The 21,623-nt window shown below is 35.3% G+C and overlaps 1 protein-coding gene across 1 annotated transcript in view; it reads right to left on the bottom strand.

Moving 5' to 3' along the window:
* The window catches only part of COL24A1 (collagen type XXIV alpha 1 chain), a 355,376-nt gene that overhangs the window by 207,516 nt on the left and 126,237 nt on the right, over positions 1 to 21,623 (bottom strand). Inside the window, exon 21 of the mRNA XM_044749176.2 lies at positions 12,885 to 12,938. Coding sequence (XP_044605111.2) covers positions 12,885 to 12,938 — 54 coding nt within the window. The remainder of the gene's footprint in view (positions 1 to 12,884; positions 12,939 to 21,623) is intronic.

Here is a 21,623-nt window from a genome sequence, read left to right on the forward strand (position 1 = left end):
CAGGCAAAAGCATCCTAATTTTCCTCAGGTAAACACTCTTTCTTCACTCTTAGTCCATGTGATTTGAGGGGAGGTGACTCTACCAGTGACTAAATTTAAGGGTGGACATGTGACATGGACCTAAGTCAGTTAGCATATTCTACACCCTAGAAACAGTAACTGGTTCAGTAATGAGCCAAGAATCCAAGTCAGTCTACCTAAGCAAATTTCAAACTACAGTGGAACAATTGAGAAAACAGAATAGCATTAAGGATGATGTAAACCTAAACAGCAGAAAACCATGAAGGGGAGAGAGCCTGAGAATGAGATGAACGAATTAACAAAATGGAGAGAGTAGGAGTGACTGGGTTCTAACATTGTTTGGGGTCTTGGATTCTGTTGTGTTTGAATTCCTAAACTTTTCTCATATTTATATAATCATGTTTAAGGGGTTTTTTTGTTTGTTTGTTTGTTTCTTGGTGAGGAAGATTGGCTCCGAGGCAACATATGTTGCCAATCTTCCCCTTTTCACTTGAGGAAGATTGTTGCTGAGCTAACATCTGTGTCAATCTTCTTCTGCTTTATGTGGGATGCCACCACAGTGTGGCTTGACGAGTGGTGCTAGGTCTGTGCCCGGGATCCAAACCTGCAAACTCCAGGCTGTCAAAGGGGAGCACGTGAACTTAACCACTACACCACTGGGCCAGCCTCTGAGTTGTGTTTTTATTACTTACAACTGAAAGAATATTGATTGCTACAATGATTTCTAACTCTTTTTAATGTCGAAAATACTCTTCCAGCTCTCTAAATGATAGGTTTTAAATGTTTAGATAACTGAAGGTAAGGCATCAGAATGCTGTGATATTTAAATTCCACCACAGGACAGCTAATGTTTAATTAATTCATTTGTCACTTCAGTTTCTCATCCAACAGTTTATTTTCTACTATGTGTAAGCTTCAATAAACAACACAACATTAGGCCCTGAGTATACAAATACAAGTAAGACACAGTCCCTGTTCTCAATCAATTCATAATTTATTATGGATGATGACACTTTAAAATAAAAATTAGTAAATAAGAGTTCTAGTAGAACTAAAAGTATAAGAGAATGTAAATAGGAACTTAGATAAAGCAGCAAAATGTTTTCTGGGAGGGTCAGAAAATTTTTAATGTAGGCAAATAATTTTGTATTGAGTTTTGATAAGCTAATAAGGACTTACAGCTAAAATTAAGCATACACCAAAAACTTATAAACAATACCTGGGGCTCAGAAGACACTGATGAACACAAAGTTTCAGGTTAAAGTGTAAGTGTAAGAAACTGGCCCAGCTCCATATCCAGGGTGTAGCCAGCAGAGAGGGCTGAGTGAGCACAGAGAACTCGGTTCCCTTAGGCTCTCACGGCAGCTGTTTACCCTGCAGAGTGGCATCCCTGACCAAGAACCAAAAGGGAAGCAGACAAACCTGGGTTCCTTTTTCCTTCATCGTCTAAGACCAATTTATAATCTTAAGGAAATAATAAAAGCTGAATTAAGAAAAGAAAACCCCATTCATATGCTATTTACAAAAACACACCTAGAATAAAAATACAGGAAAATTTAAAGTCCAAAAAATGGGAAAAAAAAAATATGCAAGGGATTTACCCACCCCAAAATAGCTGAAGTAATTATGTTAATGTTAGATCTAATTGACTTTAAGATAAAACAGATTATTAGAGTTAAAAGGGTCACTAAATAATGATAAAAGGCTAGGTTCATCAGGAAGGGATAAAAACTCTAAATTTTTACGCATCTAATTACATAAATTTGACATTTATAAAGTAAAAACTGATAGATAAATAAAGATAAATTGAGAAATTTACTATTAGAGAGGGACATTTTAACACATCTCTCTCAGAAATTAGTAGGTCAAGCAGATAAAAATTGTAGGAATAGAGAAGACTTAGAAAGCAAAATTAACAAACTTGATTTACTGGCCATACACAGAACACTGAATCCCTAAATTAGAGTTTACAGAGTCTTTACAAGCACACGTGGAAGATTTGTGAAAACTAACCACAAGAAAGTCCATAAACGACTATCAATAGTGTTATCAATTAAAAAATTATAGTATATCTATACAGTGGATTACTATACAGCAGTGAAAATGAACAAGGTATAATTAGACACATCAACCTAGAACAAGTTGAAAGGACAAGATTGAGTCAAGGAGCAAGTCACAGAAGAATATGTCTAGTATGATTCCATTTACATGAATTTCCAAAACAAGTAAAACAACAAATATTATAAGGGTATATACATAGATGATAAAAGTATGGCAAAAACAAGAGAGTGGTTACTTGCAAAAGCAAGAAGGGAAGAGAGAGATATCATTAGTGAGGGACACACGCCAGGCTTCCAATGATCTACTTCTTAACATTAATAGGGTTTGTTTTATTATTGTTGTTTGCACTGCACATATTTCATATTTATCATATGTTAAACACACAATTGTTTTTAAATTTAAAATGAACAGAATCTAAAATTGAGTCTGGATTTGAATTCTAGCTTTGAAGCTTACTAGAGATATGACCTGAGTTCCATTATCCATAGAATCATGTTACCATCAGCACCATAAGGTTGTTGTGATAAATAAAATGGTGCTTGGAATACAACAGAGACTCAATAAATATTAGTTTCCTTCTCCTCGTGTAGCACACATTGATTAGTGTTTGCAACAGTCTCTGAACTGACATTTCACTTATCTGCCCTATACATTTACCACATTCATATGTATAATTTACTATTATTATTCTTCCTAAAACACCTCTTTCATCATCTCACTCCTCTCAAAATCTTCCATAGAGTAAAAGAGTAGACCTTTTTTATGCTACTAAAGTTAAGTTGTTATCAGCTTAAAATAGATTGCTATAAGATATTTTATGTAAGCCACATGGTAACCACAAATAAAATATCTATAAAAGATACACGAAAGAAAATGAGAAAGGAATTAAAGCAAGTTACAAAAAAATCAACAAAACACAAGGAAGACAGTAAGAGAAGAAAAGAGGGTCAAAATAGCTACAAGACAGAAAATGATTACAATTAACAAAATGGCAATAATAAGTCCTTCCTTATTAGCAATCACTTTAAATGTAAATAGATTAAAGCCTGCAATCAAAGGATGTAGAGTGGCTGAATGGATAAAAAAAGATCCAACTATACGCTATCTACAAGAGACTCACTTTAGATTTAAGGGCACACATAGGATGAAAGTGAAAGGATGAAAAAGATATTCCATGCAAATGATATCCAAAAGAGAGTAGACATGGTCATACCTATATTAGAAAAGATAGATGTTAAGTCGAAAGCTGTCACAAGAGACAAAGACATTAACTCGTGATAAAAGAGTCAATTCACCAAGAAGTTATAACAATTATAAATAAATATGCACCCAATATCAGAGTACCCAAATAATGCAGCAAATATTGATAGAATTGAAGGGAGAGATAGACACCAACACAATAAATGCAAAAGATTCCAATACTGTACTTCCAATAATGGATAGTACGACCAGACAGAAGCCCAATAAGGAAACAGAGGACTTAAATAACACTACAGACCAAATGGACCTAACAGACGTATACAGAACATTCCACTCAAAGCAGCAGGATACACATTCTTTTCAAGTGCATACAGAACGTTTTCCAGCATAGATCACATATTAGGTCACAAAACAAGTCTTAGCAAATATAATAAGATTGAAATTATACCAACCATCTTTTCTGACCTTAATGGAATGAAACCAGAAATCAATAACAGCAGGGAAACTAAAAAATTCACCAATAGATGGAAATTAAACAATGCACTTTTGAAGAACCAATGGATCAAAGAAGAAATCCAAAGGGAAATTAGAAAATATCTTGGAAGACAAAAAAACCAAAAACACAATATACCAAAATTTATGGGATGCAGCAAAAGCAGTACTAAGAGGGAATTTTTATAGTGGCAAACACTTACATTAAAAAAGAAGAAAGGAGGGGCCGGCCCCGTGGCTGAGTGGTTAACTTTGTGCGCTCTGCTTTGGTGGCCTGGGGTTTCGCTGGTTCAGATCCTGGGTGCGGACATGGCACCACTCATTGGGCCATGCTGAGGCAGCATCCCACATGCCACAACTAGAAGGACCCACAATTAAAAAAACACCCAAAAAAACTATAACTATATACCAGGAGCTTTGGGGAGAAAAAGGAAAGAATAAAAAAATCTTAAAAAAATAAAGAAGAAAGGGGCCTGGCCTGGTGGGGTAGTGGTTAAGTTCACATGCTCTGCTTCAGTGGTCCAGGGTTTGTGGGTTTGGATCTCACATGCGGACCCACACATCACTCATCAAGCCATACTGTGGCAGTGTCCCACATACAAAATAGAGGAAGACTGGCACAGGTGTCAGCTCAGTGACAATCTTCCTCAAGCAAAAAGAGGAAGATTGGCAACAGATATTAACTCAGAGCGGATCTTCCTCACCAAGAAAAAAAAGAAGAAATCTCACAGAAACCACCTAAATACACCTCAAGGAACTAGAAAAAGAAGAACAAATTAAGCCTAAAGTTAAGAGAAGGAAGGAAATAATAAAGACTAGAGCAGAAATAAATGAATAGAGAATAGAAAACCTAAAGAAAATATCAACAAAACTAAGATTTGGTTTTGTGAAAAGATCAACAAAATTGACAAACCTTTAGCTCGACTAAGACAAAAAGAGACAAGATTCCAATAAATAAAATCAGAAACGAAAGACAGCACATTAGAGTTAATACAACAGAAACAAAAAGGATCAGAAGAGACAATACAAACAGTTACACACCAACAAAATTGATAACTTAAAAGAAATAGATAAAATTCCTAGAAACATACAACCTACCAAAACTGAATCATGAAGAAATACAAAATCTAAACAGATCTATAACCAGTAAGGAGATTGAATCAGTAATCAAAAACCCCCTTAACCAAGAAAAGCCTAGGACCAGATGCCTTCACTGGAGAATTCTACCAAACATTTAAATAAGGATTAATGTAAATCCTTCTCAAACTCTTCCAAAATATTGAAGAGGAGGGAACACTTCCAAACTCATTTTATGAGACCAAAGGCAGACAAAGACACTACAAGAAAAGAAAATTACAGGCCAATATCTCTGATGAATACAGATGCAGAAATCCTCAAAATAATGCTAGCAAAATGAATTCAACAGCACATTAAAGGATAATATGTCATAACCAAATGGGATTTATCCCAGGGATGCAAGGATTGTTTAACATGTAAAAATCAATCAATGTGATACAGCACGTTAACAGAATGAAGAATAAAAATAACATGATCATCTAAATAGATGCAGAAAGAGCATTTGAGAAAATTTAACACCCTTTCATGATAAAAACACTCAACAAACCAAAAACTGAAGGAAAATGCCTTAGCATAATAAAGGCCATACACGAAAAGCCCACCGTTAATATCACACTCAACAGTGAAAAATTGAAAGCTTTCCTCTAAGATTAGGATTAAGGTAAGGATGCGCACTCTCACCACTTCTATTGAATTCTTAGTTGGAGCAATTAGGAGAAAAAAGAAAAAAAGACACCCAAAAGAAAAAGTAAAATCTCTGTTTGCAGATGACATGGTTTTGTGTGTGGAAAATCCTAAAGATTCCACAAAATCTGTTAAAACTAAAATGAATTCAGCAAAGTTGTAGGATATAAAATTGACATTAAAAAATCACTTGTTTTTCTGTACATTAACAACAAACAATTTGAAAAGGAAATTAAGAAAACAATCCCATTTATCAAAGCATCAAAAAGAATAAAATACTTAGGAATAAACTTAACTAAGGAGATGAAAGCCTTGTACACTGAACTACAAAAGATTGCTGACAGAAATTAAAGAAGACTCAAACAATGGAAAGACATCCCGTGTTCATGGATTGAAAGATTGAATATTGTTAAAATGTCCATACTACCCAAAGCAATCTACAGATTCAGTGCAATCCCTAGAAAGATCTTAAAGGCATTTTTTGCAGGTACAGAAAAAACAATCCTAAAATTCGTATGGAACCACAAAGAACCCTGAATAGACAAAACAATCTTGAGAAAGAAGAACAAAGCAGGAAGCCTCACATTTCCTGACTTCAAAACATATTACAAAGGTACAATAATCAAAATAGTTTGGTACTGGCATAAAGACAGACATAGACCAATGGAACAGAATAGAGAGCCAAGAAATAAACCCATGTGTATATGCTCAAATGGTCTTTGACAAGGGGGCCAATACTACACAATGAGGAAAAGACAGTCTCTTCAACAAATGGCGTAAGGAAAGCTGGATATTCACATGTGAAAGAATGAAATTGGACCCTTATCCTACAACATAGACATAAATCAACTCAAAATGGATTAAAAACTTAAATATTAGACTTGAAACCATAAAACTCCTAGAAGAAAACACAGGCAGAAAGCTCCTTGACATCAGTCTTGGTCATGATTTTTTGGATTTGAGACAAAATCAAAGGCAACAAAAGCAAAAATAGACTAGTAAGTACTTCTTCACAGTAAGGAAAACAATCAACAGTGTGAAAAGACAACCCATGGAATGGGAGAAAATCTTTGCAAACCATAAATCTGATAAGGGTTAACATCTAAAATATATAAGGAACTCTACAACCCAACAGCAAAAACCAAATAGCTTAATTAAAATGAGCAAAGGACTTGAATGGACATTTCTCTAAATAAAACATACAAATGGTCAACAGGTATATGTAAAAATGCTCAACATCATTAATCACCAAGGAAGTGCAAATCAAAGCCACAATGAGATATCACCTCACACATATTAAAATGGCTACTGAAAACAAAGAGGAGCTGGCCCTATGGCTGAGAGGTTAAGTTTATGCACTTCCCTTTGATGGCCTGGGGTTCAATGGTTCAGATCCTGGGCACAGACCCACACACTGCTCATCAAGCCATGCTGTGGCAGCATCCCACATAGAAGAACTAGAGTGACCTATAACTAGGATATACAGCTACGTACTGGAGGAAAAAAAAAGAAAGAGAAAGATTGGCAACAGATGTCAGCTCAGGGCCAATCTGCCTTACCAAAAAGCATACAAAACAAACAAGCAAACAGAAAATAACAGATGTTGGCAAGGATGTAGATAAATTGGAACCCTATGCACTGTTGGTGGGAATATAAAATGATGCGGCCACTATGGAAATCAATATGGAGGTTCCTCCAAAAATTAAAAATAGAACCACCATATGATCCAGCCATCCCACTTCTGAGTATTTATCCAAAAGAACTGAAAACCAGATCTCAAAAAGACATCTGCACTCCCATGTTCACTGCAGCATTATTCACAATAGCCTATAGATGGACAACCTAAATGTCCATCAGTGGATGAATGGATAAAGAAAATGTGGATTTTTGAACTACTGCACAATGGTCTATTATTCAGCCTTAAAAAAGAAGGCCTGACATATACTACAACATGAATAACCCTTGAAGACCTTATGCTAAGTGAAATAAGCCAGTCACAGAAGGACAAATAATGCATGATTCTACTTTTATGATACATCTAAGTAGTCATACTCATAGAAGCAGAAAGTGGAACAGTGGTTGCCAGGGGTTGGGGTAGGTGGAAACAGGAAGTTGCTGTTCAGTGGGTATAGAGTGTCAGTCATGCAAGATGAAAACAGTCTAGAGACATGCTGTATGACAATATGCATGTAGTTTACAATACTGTACTGTAAACTTAAAAATTTGTTGAAAGTAGACTTTACGTTATGTTTTTACCACAATAAAAAAAAAACCTTCCATTGGGCTTACTAGCATTCGAACTTCTCAACTTTATATTTAAGATCTGTCACAATCTGCCTCCTAACTTTTTTTTTTTAAAGTTATGTAGGTTTACTCCCACCCTCTATTCTTGTGTTCATTTTGTACTTGTTGTATAGAATTTCTCAGCCCTTGACTTGACTTGGCCAAATCTAACCCATCCTACTTAAATCTTAATATCTCTATGAAGTCTTTCAGAAAATGGCCACATAAGTTATTCTCTCCTCTGAGCTCCTTATTATTCACTTATCATATGCTGCCTAGTTACGCTTTTTAACTTTTCTGGAAATCTAAAATTTCCAGAGGATTACAAATTCCTAGAAGATAAAAGACCATGTTTTAATCTTGTTTTCAAGTAACTACTTAATACACTACATTGCTTATTGTACAAACTCAACAAATATTTCTCAGCTGACTAAATGCTGCCTGGAAAATAAAATGATTAATATAAGAAATCTGTGTATAAAATCTTGATCTAGCTTATGCAACGCGAATCTTCAGGGGTGGGGTGAGGTGATCTCGGAGCTCTATTTAGAGTTATGCATTTTCCTCTTACCAAGATAGCTCACCTCTATTCAGATAAACACATGACATATTTTAATAATTCAGTACAAAAGTTATTTCCATATATTCTATAACACAACTTCACAAATGGTAGTTTCTCTCTAAAAATTTATCAGGGATGATATACAACAGGCAATAACAGCCTGTTTTACCATCCTTAAATCCATAGCCAAAGTAACAACACAAATCATATGGCAACAAATAAATTATTCCTCTGTTTACAGAGAACAGAGAATATTTATGGGGTACTCACTTTCTGCATTAAGCAGAAAAGGATGTGGTTTTGCTAATGTTATGGGATGCTTGAAAGCAGACTGCCAAATTGGGTAGCTCTCAAGAAGGCTTGCTGAAGTATGTTTTGTATTTATATATACATATACACACACACACAATCCCACAATCAACAGAACCATAATTAACACAAGCTTCCAATCTTAGTTTGAGGTTGTTAGTCAACTGGCAGAAAATGAAGAGAAAATAAAAGTCTTTAGAGCTGTGCCAAATTGCTCTGGAAAGAACCCAGTTTGTTTGCAAACAGGATAACCAAGTACTTTGAGTGCACATGATTTTCTTGATGACCACTTTGTATAGCCTCAACAGAGCTGTAGTAATTTGTATTGTCCCCACTTTTCAAAGAAGACACATATATGGAAATAAAGGAAGTTTTAAGATGCTTCCATGATATAGTGTACACAACTAAAAAAACACAACATGCTAAAAGGGTCAGTATGTTTGACTCTGTTTTTTTCTTGTTTCTAGAAACAATCTCAAGGCAAATAGGAAGGACCTAGAAGAGAGATAAAAACATAAAATTGTACTGCTGTTCCTTGAAGAATTTTCTGGTTCTTTTGATAAAATTATCTCTTCTAAGATATTATTTTAAAATTCAGTGATGTGTACAAAGTCAATCAGTACCATCATGTTGGTACTGATGAGGGTACAAGCTCGTGTTTATGGAATAAATTTAGATAAAGTAATCCACAAAGAAATTATTACCCACTGGAAATTCAACCATTGGTATCTATTAAAATGTCTGGCTTTCTGGTCTTTTGTCCCACTTTTAAACATCACAATTCTAAGACAAAAAAGAAGTAAGTAATGAGAAGGAAGTTTTAAAGATCACTATTGCAATAACATACAAGAGATCAGCTGGTTTTCTTCAGTTCTCTGACTTTTTTTTTGCCAAAACTTCAAGAGAAACAAAATTTCCAAATTGAAAAGAATTTAGAAAGCTATCTGGTTCTTCATCCACTATGATACGCATACTTAAAAACATTAAATTCAATGATCACTTCCCCTTGAAGTAATTCCCAATTCCCTCAGGCAGAATCTGTTGTTCAATCCTCCAGGCTCTCCTAGCACTTCACCAGCTCTTTTATACAGCACTCCTTACATTTTGTGATGATTTTTTTGGTATCTCTCGCTAAACTGTAACCCAATCCAGGGGAGGGACCATAGTTTAGAAATCTTTACAAACCCACATTTAGCACTTGGCCTAACACACAAAAGAAACAATAAATCCTAAATGAATGAATGGATAAATGAATGTGTTTATATATGCATCAAGTTCAAGTTCCTAAGCATACAGTAGGTGAAGGGCTAAACTGGACATGAGAAATTCTCAACTCCATTCTCTATAGTCTGTCTCTCTTTCTCTCCTTTTCAACATCCATTCATAGTACTATTTCTACTTTTGGCCTTGCTTTACTATTAGATATTGATTATTTCTACCCTGAGGTCAACCAGGTACCTCAAACTAAATACACGTAGAATCCAACTTCTTCCCTTCCCCATCCTCCAAACCTGCTTCTCCTCCTGAGTTCCCTATTTAAGTCAATGACATCAGTAACCCAAAGTATAGTCTCAGTTTTATCTTTGACTTCTCTTTCTCCCATCACTTTCATTTAATCAGTTACCAAGTTGCATTGTTTCTAGTTCCAAAACAGCTTTGAAATACAATCATTCAATCAATCATCCATTCAGCCAAAATCTATTGCTTTTTTATTATGTGCTATGGATATTATTATGGTTATTGTGATGTATATAAAATCACTCTCTTCTCTCAAAAAACTTACAGTCTAATAGAGAGATAAGTAGATCAGTAGTTATATAAGATAAGTGCTTGATAGTTTTTTTTTAGGGACTACAGAGAAAGGCTATCTCAATTACATTTGGGAAGAACAGGGAAAGCTTGCTGGACAACGTGGTATGTAAGGTGTAGGTGTTAGGTAGATGAACAAGGGCATAGAAAGGTAGAGAGATATCCAGACAAAAGGAACAGCACACAGGAAGCTGTTAGATTTAAACAGGCATGGCATGGTCTGGTATTGTAAATAGTTTGGCTGGAGTAATGCTTTTGGAAGAGTGATGGTAGATGTGACTATATGACTACAGAGTTAGAGAGAGAGGGTAGGTCATAAAGAGCCTTGTGTAAAAAGTAAAGAAGAACAAGCCTTAACCTGGAAGCTGTGGAGATAACTGAAGAATTTAAGCACAAGAGTGACGTGATGTGATCTATACTTCACAAAGATTATTCCATCAGCAGCTTTGAAGTAGATTTGAAATGTCACACCAGAGGCAGGAAGAATTGGAGGAACATTACACTAATCCTGGTGAAAAATAAAAAGGACCTAAACTACAAATTGGCAGTGAGAATGGTTTTAACAGCAAAGAGGGGAAATTCTGAGTCAAAGGAAAGATCAGGGTAAAGGTGATAATTGATGGCATGAGGTCATTCAGGAGTCAAGAGAAGAGTCCGATGCAAAACATATGTGGAACTTGAATACCAAGGAGGAGGAGGAATTCTACCTCTCTGCAGACATAAAGGAAAGAAGAAACATCGCTGGATACAGGGAAAGTTTGTAGGTGGCCAGTAGGGTTGCCAGATAAAATACAGGATGCCCAGTTAAATTTGAATTTCACATAAACAACAAATAACTTGTAGTACAAATATGTCCCAAATATTGCACCTCCATCCTCTCACAATTTCCTTTTCCTGAATGCCATACAACCCACTTGTCTGTTTGCAAACTCCTACTCATTCATCATGTCAGCTCAAGTGCTACCTTCTCTACAAACTGTCATCTGAGTCCCCTAACCCAATGCTTGCACAGTATTACATATTATATATTATCCATATGGTTATTATAAAGGTTTTCCTGCATATCTTTCTCTAGATTGTAGGTTTCTTGAAAGTAGGGATCAGGACTTTTCATCTTTGTAGCCCTAGGGTCTAATACAATGGCTGTCACATGAGGCAGCCAATAAATATTTGCTGATTGAATGAATGTCCTGTTTCAGATCTTCATAATTTCTTTTCTAGCTTTTTCCAGCTCTTCTCCTTGGCTTCAATTTCTCTATTTAAACTATCCTACATACTGATTATAAGTATATTTTTAAAACATAAATCACCTAGGACACTTTACTACTGAAATATCTTTGATTACTTCATGATGCCCACGGATAAAGTAGAAATTCTGCAGCATGGTGTTGAACGTTCTCCACAATTTAATCCCAAAGCTAAGTGGTTAAGAGGTAAGACTTTGAAATAATATCTGGGTTAAAATCCTGGCTACATCACTTGATGGTTACGTGACTGTGAGGGAATGACCTAACCATCTGTAGAACGGGGATAATATCTATCTCACAATGCTGTTGTGAAGATTAAATGAGATGTCTGTAAAACATTTACTATAGTACTTGACACTGTAGTGACCTAACAAATATAGCTATTATTAATATTCTTTCCAGCTTCATCTCCTATCATTTCCGCTCTACTCATAATGATAACCTTCCATAGCAGCTATACTTCATAACCTGCCAATTCTCCAAACTTCAGCCCATTTCATCCTTCCATGTCTTTATTCACAATGCTCTATTTGCTTACAATGCTCATTCTATGTCAGTTGCTTGGCAAAGTCTGGTATTTAAAACTTTGCTATAGATAATTTCTAGTATATATACGCAACAACAGTAAAGAAAGTTAATAATTCTTAGGTTTCTTCAGGTATTTTGTGCTATGTATAACTTCCAGGACACACAGGCTCTCTTTTATTTTAACTAGTGGATAGTCAATGGGCCCTAGAGTGTTTTAGTGATCAGAAACATTTACTGTATGCTGTAACTTTTTAGTTTTTTGGGGTTTTTTTCCATCTGCTCCAAGAAATCTTTTTTTCAGTGATTTATGTGCTTTGCAAATACGGTCACCCTCATTTAAGTCCATACCAAACTAGGAAAATCATTTTCAAAGACCTGAATCCAGGAGACTGGATAACATACTCTAACTAAGCAAAGGGCACCAAAGGAACAACCAGACATGCAAACTACTTAATTCTCTTCAAACAAGCTGTACAAAGTTTATTAAATGCAGCTGAGACAGGACAAAAATATCCAGAAATATGATATTCCTAAAATCTTTACCCATTCTTTGAGATTTGAGATTAGACAACTCTAGGTATCATAGTTTTTTTTTCTTTTTTTTTTTTTACCTTTGATCCTTCAGGGCCATTTTGTCCAGGAATCCCAATATCTCCTGGAAAACCCTAGGGAACATAAAAATGTACAGAGTTTATTCCACAGCAAATTACTTTGCCTTTTTTTCCCTTTCAAATTTCCCATTGCCTTTCTTTCATGCCCAAAGCAATTCATACTCCTCAAAAACTCAGTATTAAAGATTTTTAGGCAGTCATCTAACATTGGAATACAAAACTTACAAAGTTTATTAAAAGAGAATTTACTTTACCAGTTATTCAAGAACAATCCTCAGACCAAAGAAAAGCCTCTAATCTAAGAGACTGGAAGTCTAAGAGTCTAAGAGATTGAAGGTCTTATTCAAACATCTTCCACAACTTGGAAAAAATGCAAAAAGATATGTAACAGGTCCTTTCAACATGATGTGGGAGGGACACAGGGTCGCTAAGAATTAGGTAAGTGTACTCTGTTAGACTCATGCCTTACTAACTTTATGTTAACTTGTAGATTTTTTGTTAGGTAGAGATACAAACAATTTCTGTCCGGTGAAAAAAATAACCCCAAAGGTTATGGCTTAATATATAGGATATTAATCAGTTATGTATCTAACTCAACTGTATTCTAACATTCTCACATTTAACTATCTGTAAATACTTAGCTCCTCAAATGCTGTTTGAACTCATCTTAACATCTTACTGGTTCCCTCATTAATGAGTTGAATAAAATCTTTGACCCATGTTTACTTTATATTTGCCTGAGAAGCATAATTTTACCCTTTTGGAAATTATACTTCAGCAGTCTAAAACAGTAGCTCAAGAAACAGAAATGGACTATAGTGTTAAATAAAATCTGTACCGAGAAGAAGCCTAGAATTGTTGCTCTAAAATGGTTAGATCAATATTCTTGCTGAAATAATGAATAAGAATGTGATTCATCATGATTTGCTTCAATAATGATAATAAGCTAATGATTGTAGTTTTACTTATATTAATTTTGTCACAGATAAAGCTGTTTCAGAGTTTCCCACTGACATGGACAAAGGAATAAAAAGTAAGACAAGTACAAAATTAGCATCTTTAAAAGTAAAGAAGGCTGCAACTAAAATAAGAAAGTCAGCCAGAAAAGGTAGTTCAGTGGAGGGGTAAACATCATGGGAATAAAAATGCCCACAGTAATATGGAACAGTAAGGTTGATTCTGGAATACTCATCCTGGAAAGAAAAACAACTCAAAAGAAAATGATACCAACTCATCCAGTCTGGATTAGGACAGAAATGCCTTGACTCCGATTTAAAACTTGGATTCTGTAGAGAAAAACATTACTTGGGGACATTTCTGGCAAGAGAAAAAGCAATAGTATCAGAAAGCCTGGTTACAGGATCAGATTTCTGGAAGTTTTGGAATAGAAGATGTTTAACACAGACTTGCTGATGGCTTTTCTAATTAAAGGAAATCAGATTCACCTATGCTAATATTTGTATATATGACAACTTAAAAAACTTAGATTCTTTTCCTGATAATTTCATATCCTTTGTAACACATCCTTTGTTAGTAAGTTTAGTGGGGGAAAATCCCTGTGAACTTGAATCAAGACATTTCTGTTCTAGTTCCTGGTGTAATACTAACTAGTCATCCAAAATAGAACTCATTTCTTTCTTGCATTATAGCCACTCTTCACCCTGTGTTCACTATTTAAGTAAAACTTACCTCTATCCACCAGTGTCCAAGTCAAAAATCTGTACATCATTTTAAATGTTTCTTTTTCCCTCACCACCACCACCTTCCAATTGTTCACTAAAGTCCTGTCAGTTCCATCTCCTAATGCCTGTCAATTTGAGCCACTTTTCTCTGTACCCTTCTCTACTACCATACAGTAAGTCACTACCCCTAGCTTCTAAACCAGTCTCCTTTCTTTTCTTCATCTTTCCATCCCCTACACAATGCATTTTTCACTCTGTAGTGCATTCTATGCAAATCTGATCATGCTACTTTGTTAATGGCCTCAAAATAAAATCCAAATTCCTAAAAACATAACTTACAGGGGCCTTCACAAATTGGCCTCTACTTACCTCTCTATTCTATCCTCTTCCACCCAAAACTTCAGTCACTGAACAACTTTCATACCCTGAAAGTATACATTCTCTTTCACTTTGGGGCTTTTGCACATACTGTTTTCTCTGCCTTGAATTATTTTCCCTTATCTTTCTTCACCTGGAAGGCTTATGTTTTAAATAGAGGATTGACTATGTTCCTTCAAATCTTTCTTTGACCTCTAACTTTAAGTCAGATTCCTTCTAAGAACTCTCACACCATCCTGGGGTCCTACAGGTCACTTAATGTAGCATTTTGCCCTGTTTCATTTTCCTCATCAGATTGTAAACTCCTTGAGGCAGTTTTATATCTTATTAACAACCATATTCCCAGCAACTAGTACAACACTTGGCATAAAGTAAGTGCTAAAAAAAATGATGTTTTTGTTTTTGTTTTTGTTGAATGACTGGCTTGTTTGTTTCTTTTGGAAAAAAAGAAAAGGAGATGTCTGGTGGCTATTTTTAGCCCCCAGGGTACTGATTTACAACCACTGGTTCAGAGCGTCCCCATGGATAAATTCATAGTTTCTGTCCATCCTCCAGATGAGCCTGGAACACCCTGTCATAGCAGAAATCAAGGAAGCTATCAAAGGAATCAAACTAGAGTCATGTTAAAATAACTCTGGGAGCTTGAAGAGGATCCCACCGGCCAGACATGGGACAACATGAACTTTAACAAGGATAAGAACTGCAAAGGATTGAAACATGTCAAATATGTTTAAATTCATTAACTCATGATGATAACACAATAACAAAAAAACTGTCCATGTTTAGAAGACGAAAGGGAGCCAACTCATTATTTCAAAAACTGGTAAACAAAAGTGAAGAATCAAGCATCTACTCTACATTTCCTATATATACTGTACCACTACTAAGCAAATAGTAGGTGAGGGTATGTATTCTAGCCAATAAATGAAAAATAAATGATAAAACCAGAATATATCCATTTTGCAATTCCCTAAGTGATCTAATGGATCTAGACAGTTGAGTAATCAATGTTACTAACATCGCAAAAAAAGAAATAACTAGACATTATGTGCTTCCTGATGAAAGAACACAATACCACCTATAGTCTTGCCAAGAACAAACAAATAAAACTGAATATGGCCAGACTTCTGTACATGACTATCAATTTGCAGGAAATACAGAGGACTGAGAAATACGCATAACTACAGCATGAGACCACAATCAGCAAAAGCCAGGCTGTGGGAAACTCTACAGGTCAAATGACTGGAAATCTTCAACAACTAAATAGTCAGGGGGAAAAAAGGAAATAGAAAGACCTTGCAAATTGAAAGACATAGTGAATAAAACAAACAAAAAAGCGTAAACTATAGTTTTAAAAGATGCACACTTGAGTGCTAAACCAAAAAGAAAAAAGAGGAACTGCTTACTTTTGGGAGGGAGAGGCTTGTGGTTGGGTTGAGATCCCTAACAGCTTCTGGGGGTAAGTGGCAGTTCTATTCCTGTCGTGCATGGTAGTTACAAGAGCGTTTGTCTTATACTGCTGTGATATGTAAATACTGTTTGTGATACACATTTGTTTTACATAGTTTTCTGTGTTTTATTTTTCAATAAAACAGTAAGAAAATATTTACTGAGGTGACTTCTGGTTAAACATGGAATATTGAGTATAAGCATGAATATCTGTCCCTTCTTAAACGTTAAAATAATAGTAAAGGAATATTAAAAAGAAAAAGTGACAGAGACTACGGGAATGGGAGACAAAAGATGTCAACAAATCTGATATTATATTATAGTCATGTAAGCTGAATATTTTCAAACTAAAACTTTAAAAGTTCAGAAACATATCAGCACAGTTATTAAAAGGAGAAAAAATAATATTTATTTCCTTCTTAAATAAGATATCTTAGAAACTTTGCCAGAGAACATTTTTATTATTTTAAAAATTCATACCTGGGTTACTACCAAGTAGAGATCTTGCCTTTTAAATAACACATTTCAAATATAAAAATCAGAGTTAACTGGATCAACTGACTTTAATGATAGCATACGTCTATAAAAGAAATTTTTTAAAAACTCTTAAATTTTCCATTCAAAATATAATCAAATGACAGAATATGGCTGTTGTTGCCAAGCAAAGTTTCAGGGTGCTTACAGATTGCAAGATAAAAAGTACATCATTCAGAGTCTATAATTTTTTTTTTTTTAAAGATTTTATTTTTTTCCTTTTTCTCCCCAAAGCCCCCCGGTACATAGTTGTGTATTCTTCGTTGTGGGTTCCTCTAGTTGTGGCATGTGGGACGCTGCCTCAGCGTGGTCTGACGAGCAGTGCCATGTCCGCGCCCAGGATTCGAACCGACGAAACACTGGGCCGCCTGCAGCGGAGCGGGCGAACTTAACCACTCGGCCACGGGGCCAGCCCCTCAGAGTCTATAATTTTTACTTTAATAACTATGTTGCCATGAAATTATACAGGAAGAAAAATTTAAAATCTGATGAAGATGCTCTAATTCATATTTTTTTAATTTAAAATAATTTGGAAAACATTGAAAAGTCAAAATGGTTTGTCCCAAATGTGCTCCACCATCTCCGTTAAGTCACATCATAAATGACAACAGAACACCTTAGTGAGGGGAAGGAAGAGCAATCTGACTTTCGGGGCTTGCTTTTTTAAAAATTGAGATACAATTGACATACAACATTACATTAGTTTGAGGTGTAAAACATATTGATTCAATACATGCATATTTGTGAAATGATCACCACAATAATTCTAATTAACATCCTTTACCACAAATCTTTTTTCTTGTGATGAGAACTTTTAAGATCTACTCACTTAGCACTTCTCAAATATACAATACAGTATTATTAACTATGTCACCATGCTGTACATTACATCCTCATGACTAATTTATTTATAACTGAAACTTTGTACCTTTTGACTGCCTTCACCCATTTTGCCCAACCCCTACCCCTTGCCTCTGGCAACCACCAATCTGTTCTCTATATCTATGAGTTTGCTTTTTCTTTTGTTTTCTTGTTTCAGATTCCACATATAAGTGGTATCATGGTATTGTCTTTCTCTAATTTATTTCATTTAGCATAATGCCCTCAAGGTGCATCCATGTTGTCACAAATAGTATGATTTCCTTCTTTTAAAAGGCTGAATACTATTCCATTATATATATATATATATATATATATATATATATACCACATTTTCTTTATATATTCATCCATCAATGGACACTTAGGTTGTTTCCATGTGTTGACTATTGTAAGTAATGTTGCAATGACGTGGCAGGTGCATATTTTTTTTCAAGTTGGTGTTTCATTTTCTTTGGATAAATACCTAGAAGTGGAATTGCTGGATTGGATGGTAGTTCTATTTTTAATTTCTTTTTTCTGCTTTTTCTCCCCAAATTCCCCCAGTACATAGTTGTATATTTTCTTTTAGTTGTGGGTCCTTCTAGTTGTGGCATGTGGGATGCCGCCTCAACATGGCCTATTGAGCGGAGCCATGTCCGTGCCCAGCATCTGAACTAGCAAAGCCCTGGGCCGCTGAAGCAGAGCATGCAAACAACCACTCAGCCATGGGGCCGGCCCCCTCTATTTTTAATTTATTTTATTTTATTTTATTATTTTTTTTTTTTTTGAGGAAGATCAGGCCTGAGCTAACATCTGCCAATCCTCCTCTTTTTGCTGAGGAAGACTGGCCCTGAGCTAACATCCATGCCCATCTTCCTCTACTTTATATGTGGGACGCCTACCACAGCATGGCTTGATAAGCAGTGCCATGTCCACACCCAGGATCCAAACTGGCGAACCCCAGGCTGCCAAAGCAGAACATGAGAACTTAACCACTGCACCACCGGGCCAGCCCCTATTTTTAATTTTTTGAGGAACCTCTATACTGTTTTCCATAGTGGCTACACCAAACTTACATTCTCATCAATAGTGCACAAAGGTTCCCTTTTCTCCACATATTTGCCAAGACTTGTTATTTCTTGTCTTCTTAATAATAGTCATTCTAACAGTTGATATCTCATTGTGGTCTGATTTGAATTTTCCTGATGATTAGTGACATTGAGCACTTTTTCAAGTGCCTGTTGGCCATCTGTATATCTTCTCTGGAAAAATGTCTATTCAGATCCTCTGTCCATTTTTTAATCAGGTTTTCTTTTTCTATTGAGTTGTATGAGTTCTTTACATATCTTGGATATTAACCCATTATCAGATATACAATCTGAAAATATTTTCTCCCATTTAGTAGGTTGCTTTTTCATTTTGTTGATGATTTCCTTTGCTGTGCAGAAGCTTTTCAGTTAGACGTAGTTCCAATTGTTTATTTTGGCTTTTGTTGCCTTTGCTTTTGGTGTCAAATCCAAAAAATCATCATCAAGACCAATATCAAGAAGCTTTTCGCATTTGTTTTCCTTTAGGAGTTTTATGGTTTCAGGTCTCATGTTCAAGTCTTTAATCCATTTTGAAGTAATTTTTGTGTATGGTGTAAGATAGGTTTCATTGTTTTGCATGAACCTGTCCAGTTTTCCCAACACCATTTATTGAAGAAACTATCCTTTTCCCATTGTATATTCTTGGTTTCTCTGTCATAGATTAATTGACCATATATGGGTGGGTTTGTTTCTGAGTTCTCTATTCTGTTCCATTGATCTATGTGTCTGTTTTTAAGCCAATACTATACTGTTTTGGTTACTACAGTTCTGTAATATAGTTTGAAACAGGAAGCATCATGGCTCCAGCTTTGTTTTCCTTTCTTGAGATTACTTTGGCTATTCGGGGTCTTTCGTAGTTCCATACAAATTTTAGGATTGTTTGTTATAGTTCTGTGAAAAATGCCTTGGAATTCTGATAAGGATGCATGGAACCTGCAGATAGCTTTGGGTAATATAGAGATAATATTAATTCTTCCAATCCATGAGCACGGAATATCTTTCCATTTATTTGTGTCTTCTTCAATTTCTTTCATCGTCTTATAGTTTTCAGTGGGGCTGTTTTCCTAATTTCTCTTTCTGATAGTTCATTATTAGTATAGAAACACAACTGATTTTTGTATATCGATTTTGTATCCTGTGTCTGGTGTCTTCTTAACAGAAATACTCTAATCAACAGTTTTTATCAAGAAGCAGAAAACTGAAGTAGCTTTAAAAATAATGAGAAAATGTGTCTTCTATTTTCAGATCCTCACATCTGTTTACTGCACTGAGAAGAGTGACTCAGCATTCTCTCCAGTAAAAACAAAGTTTTATTATTCTCTAATCACTAAAGGCTGGAGACTAATTCGCATGCATTTTTAAGCAAAACCTGGGAACCAAAGCACTACCAGATTCCATTAGTTTCCTGGGATATCATAAAAGTAAAATATTATCATTCTTATTCTGGCAGTAGTCAGAAGCTTGAAGCTAGAGTGTCCTGATACAGTTAAGTATATGATGCTCTATGCGCTCTATGCATAGTGCTCTATGGCATACATGGAGCACTGTGTCAGTCCCTCAATAAGAATGATAGAGTCTGTTTTCTCTTAAAATATATAGCCCTTGTGGTTTAAAAAAATGGTTAAAATGGTAAATGGATAAAAAATCCACAAATAAATCCAACGGATAAACTAATTATGGTATACTGATGAAATGAAACTACTGGATGTGGTAACCAGGATGAATCTCAAATGCATTTTACTAAGCAAAAGAAGCCAGATGAAAAAAGAGTACACACTATATGAATTCATTTATATAAAAACTTTAGAAAAATGCAAATTAATCTATAGTGACAAAAAGCAGATCAGTGGTACCCTGAGAAGGGAGGGGGCAGGAAGGGCAGAAGAGACAGATTACAAAAGATGACCAGAAACTGGTGTGTTCAACAGATAGGTTCACTATCTTGATCTTGGTGATGACTTAACAGGTTACACATATATGAAAAACTATAAAATAAAGCAACTTAAATATATGCAGCTTATATATCTCAAATATACCTCAATAAAGCTGTAACAGAAAAAAAAGGGTAATTGGTATTGGGTATTTTAGATAATCATTTGCTTTTGGGTAGCAACAGTTTGTAACAATTGGAAGATTTTTTTTAGAGAGAAAATAGAATTTATTCATTGAACTTGTTCCCAGGTGAAATCAGTGAAGTTCAGATTTTGGACTGTTTTGGAGGTAACAGCATGTTCAATTATAATAACAGGTTGAAAATAAAGTACATATTTTTGGAAATTTAAACTTTTCTGATATTTTATAAGGTAGCTTTAAAATACCCTGCTCTTGGGGCTGGCCCCGTGGCCGAGTGGTTAGGTTCGCGCGCTCCGCTGCAGGCAGCCCAGTGTTTCGTTGGTTCGAATCCTGGGTGCGGACATGGCACTGCTCATCAAACCACGCTGAGGCAGCGTCCCACATGCCACAACTAGAAGGACCCACAACGAAGAATATACAACTATGTACCGGGGGGCTTTGGGGAGAAAAAGGAAAAAAATAAAATCTTAAAAAAAAAAAATGCTCTTATAGATGAGTGGCATTTAGGTCATTTGACTCTCACATGAAATTTCAAATTTTCATTGATTTTTTTATATTCATTGTAATTTAAATACACAAGAACACAATATGGTTTGGCTTAAATTTATCTTCTGAGTAGTTTATAAGTCTGAACAAAGGTGGAGATGAATATATCTTAGAAAAACATATTAAGA

Source organism: Equus asinus, chromosome 16, assembly GCF_041296235.1.
Source record: "Equus asinus isolate D_3611 breed Donkey chromosome 16, EquAss-T2T_v2, whole genome shotgun sequence".
NCBI lineage: Eukaryota > Metazoa > Chordata > Mammalia > Perissodactyla > Equidae > Equus > Equus asinus.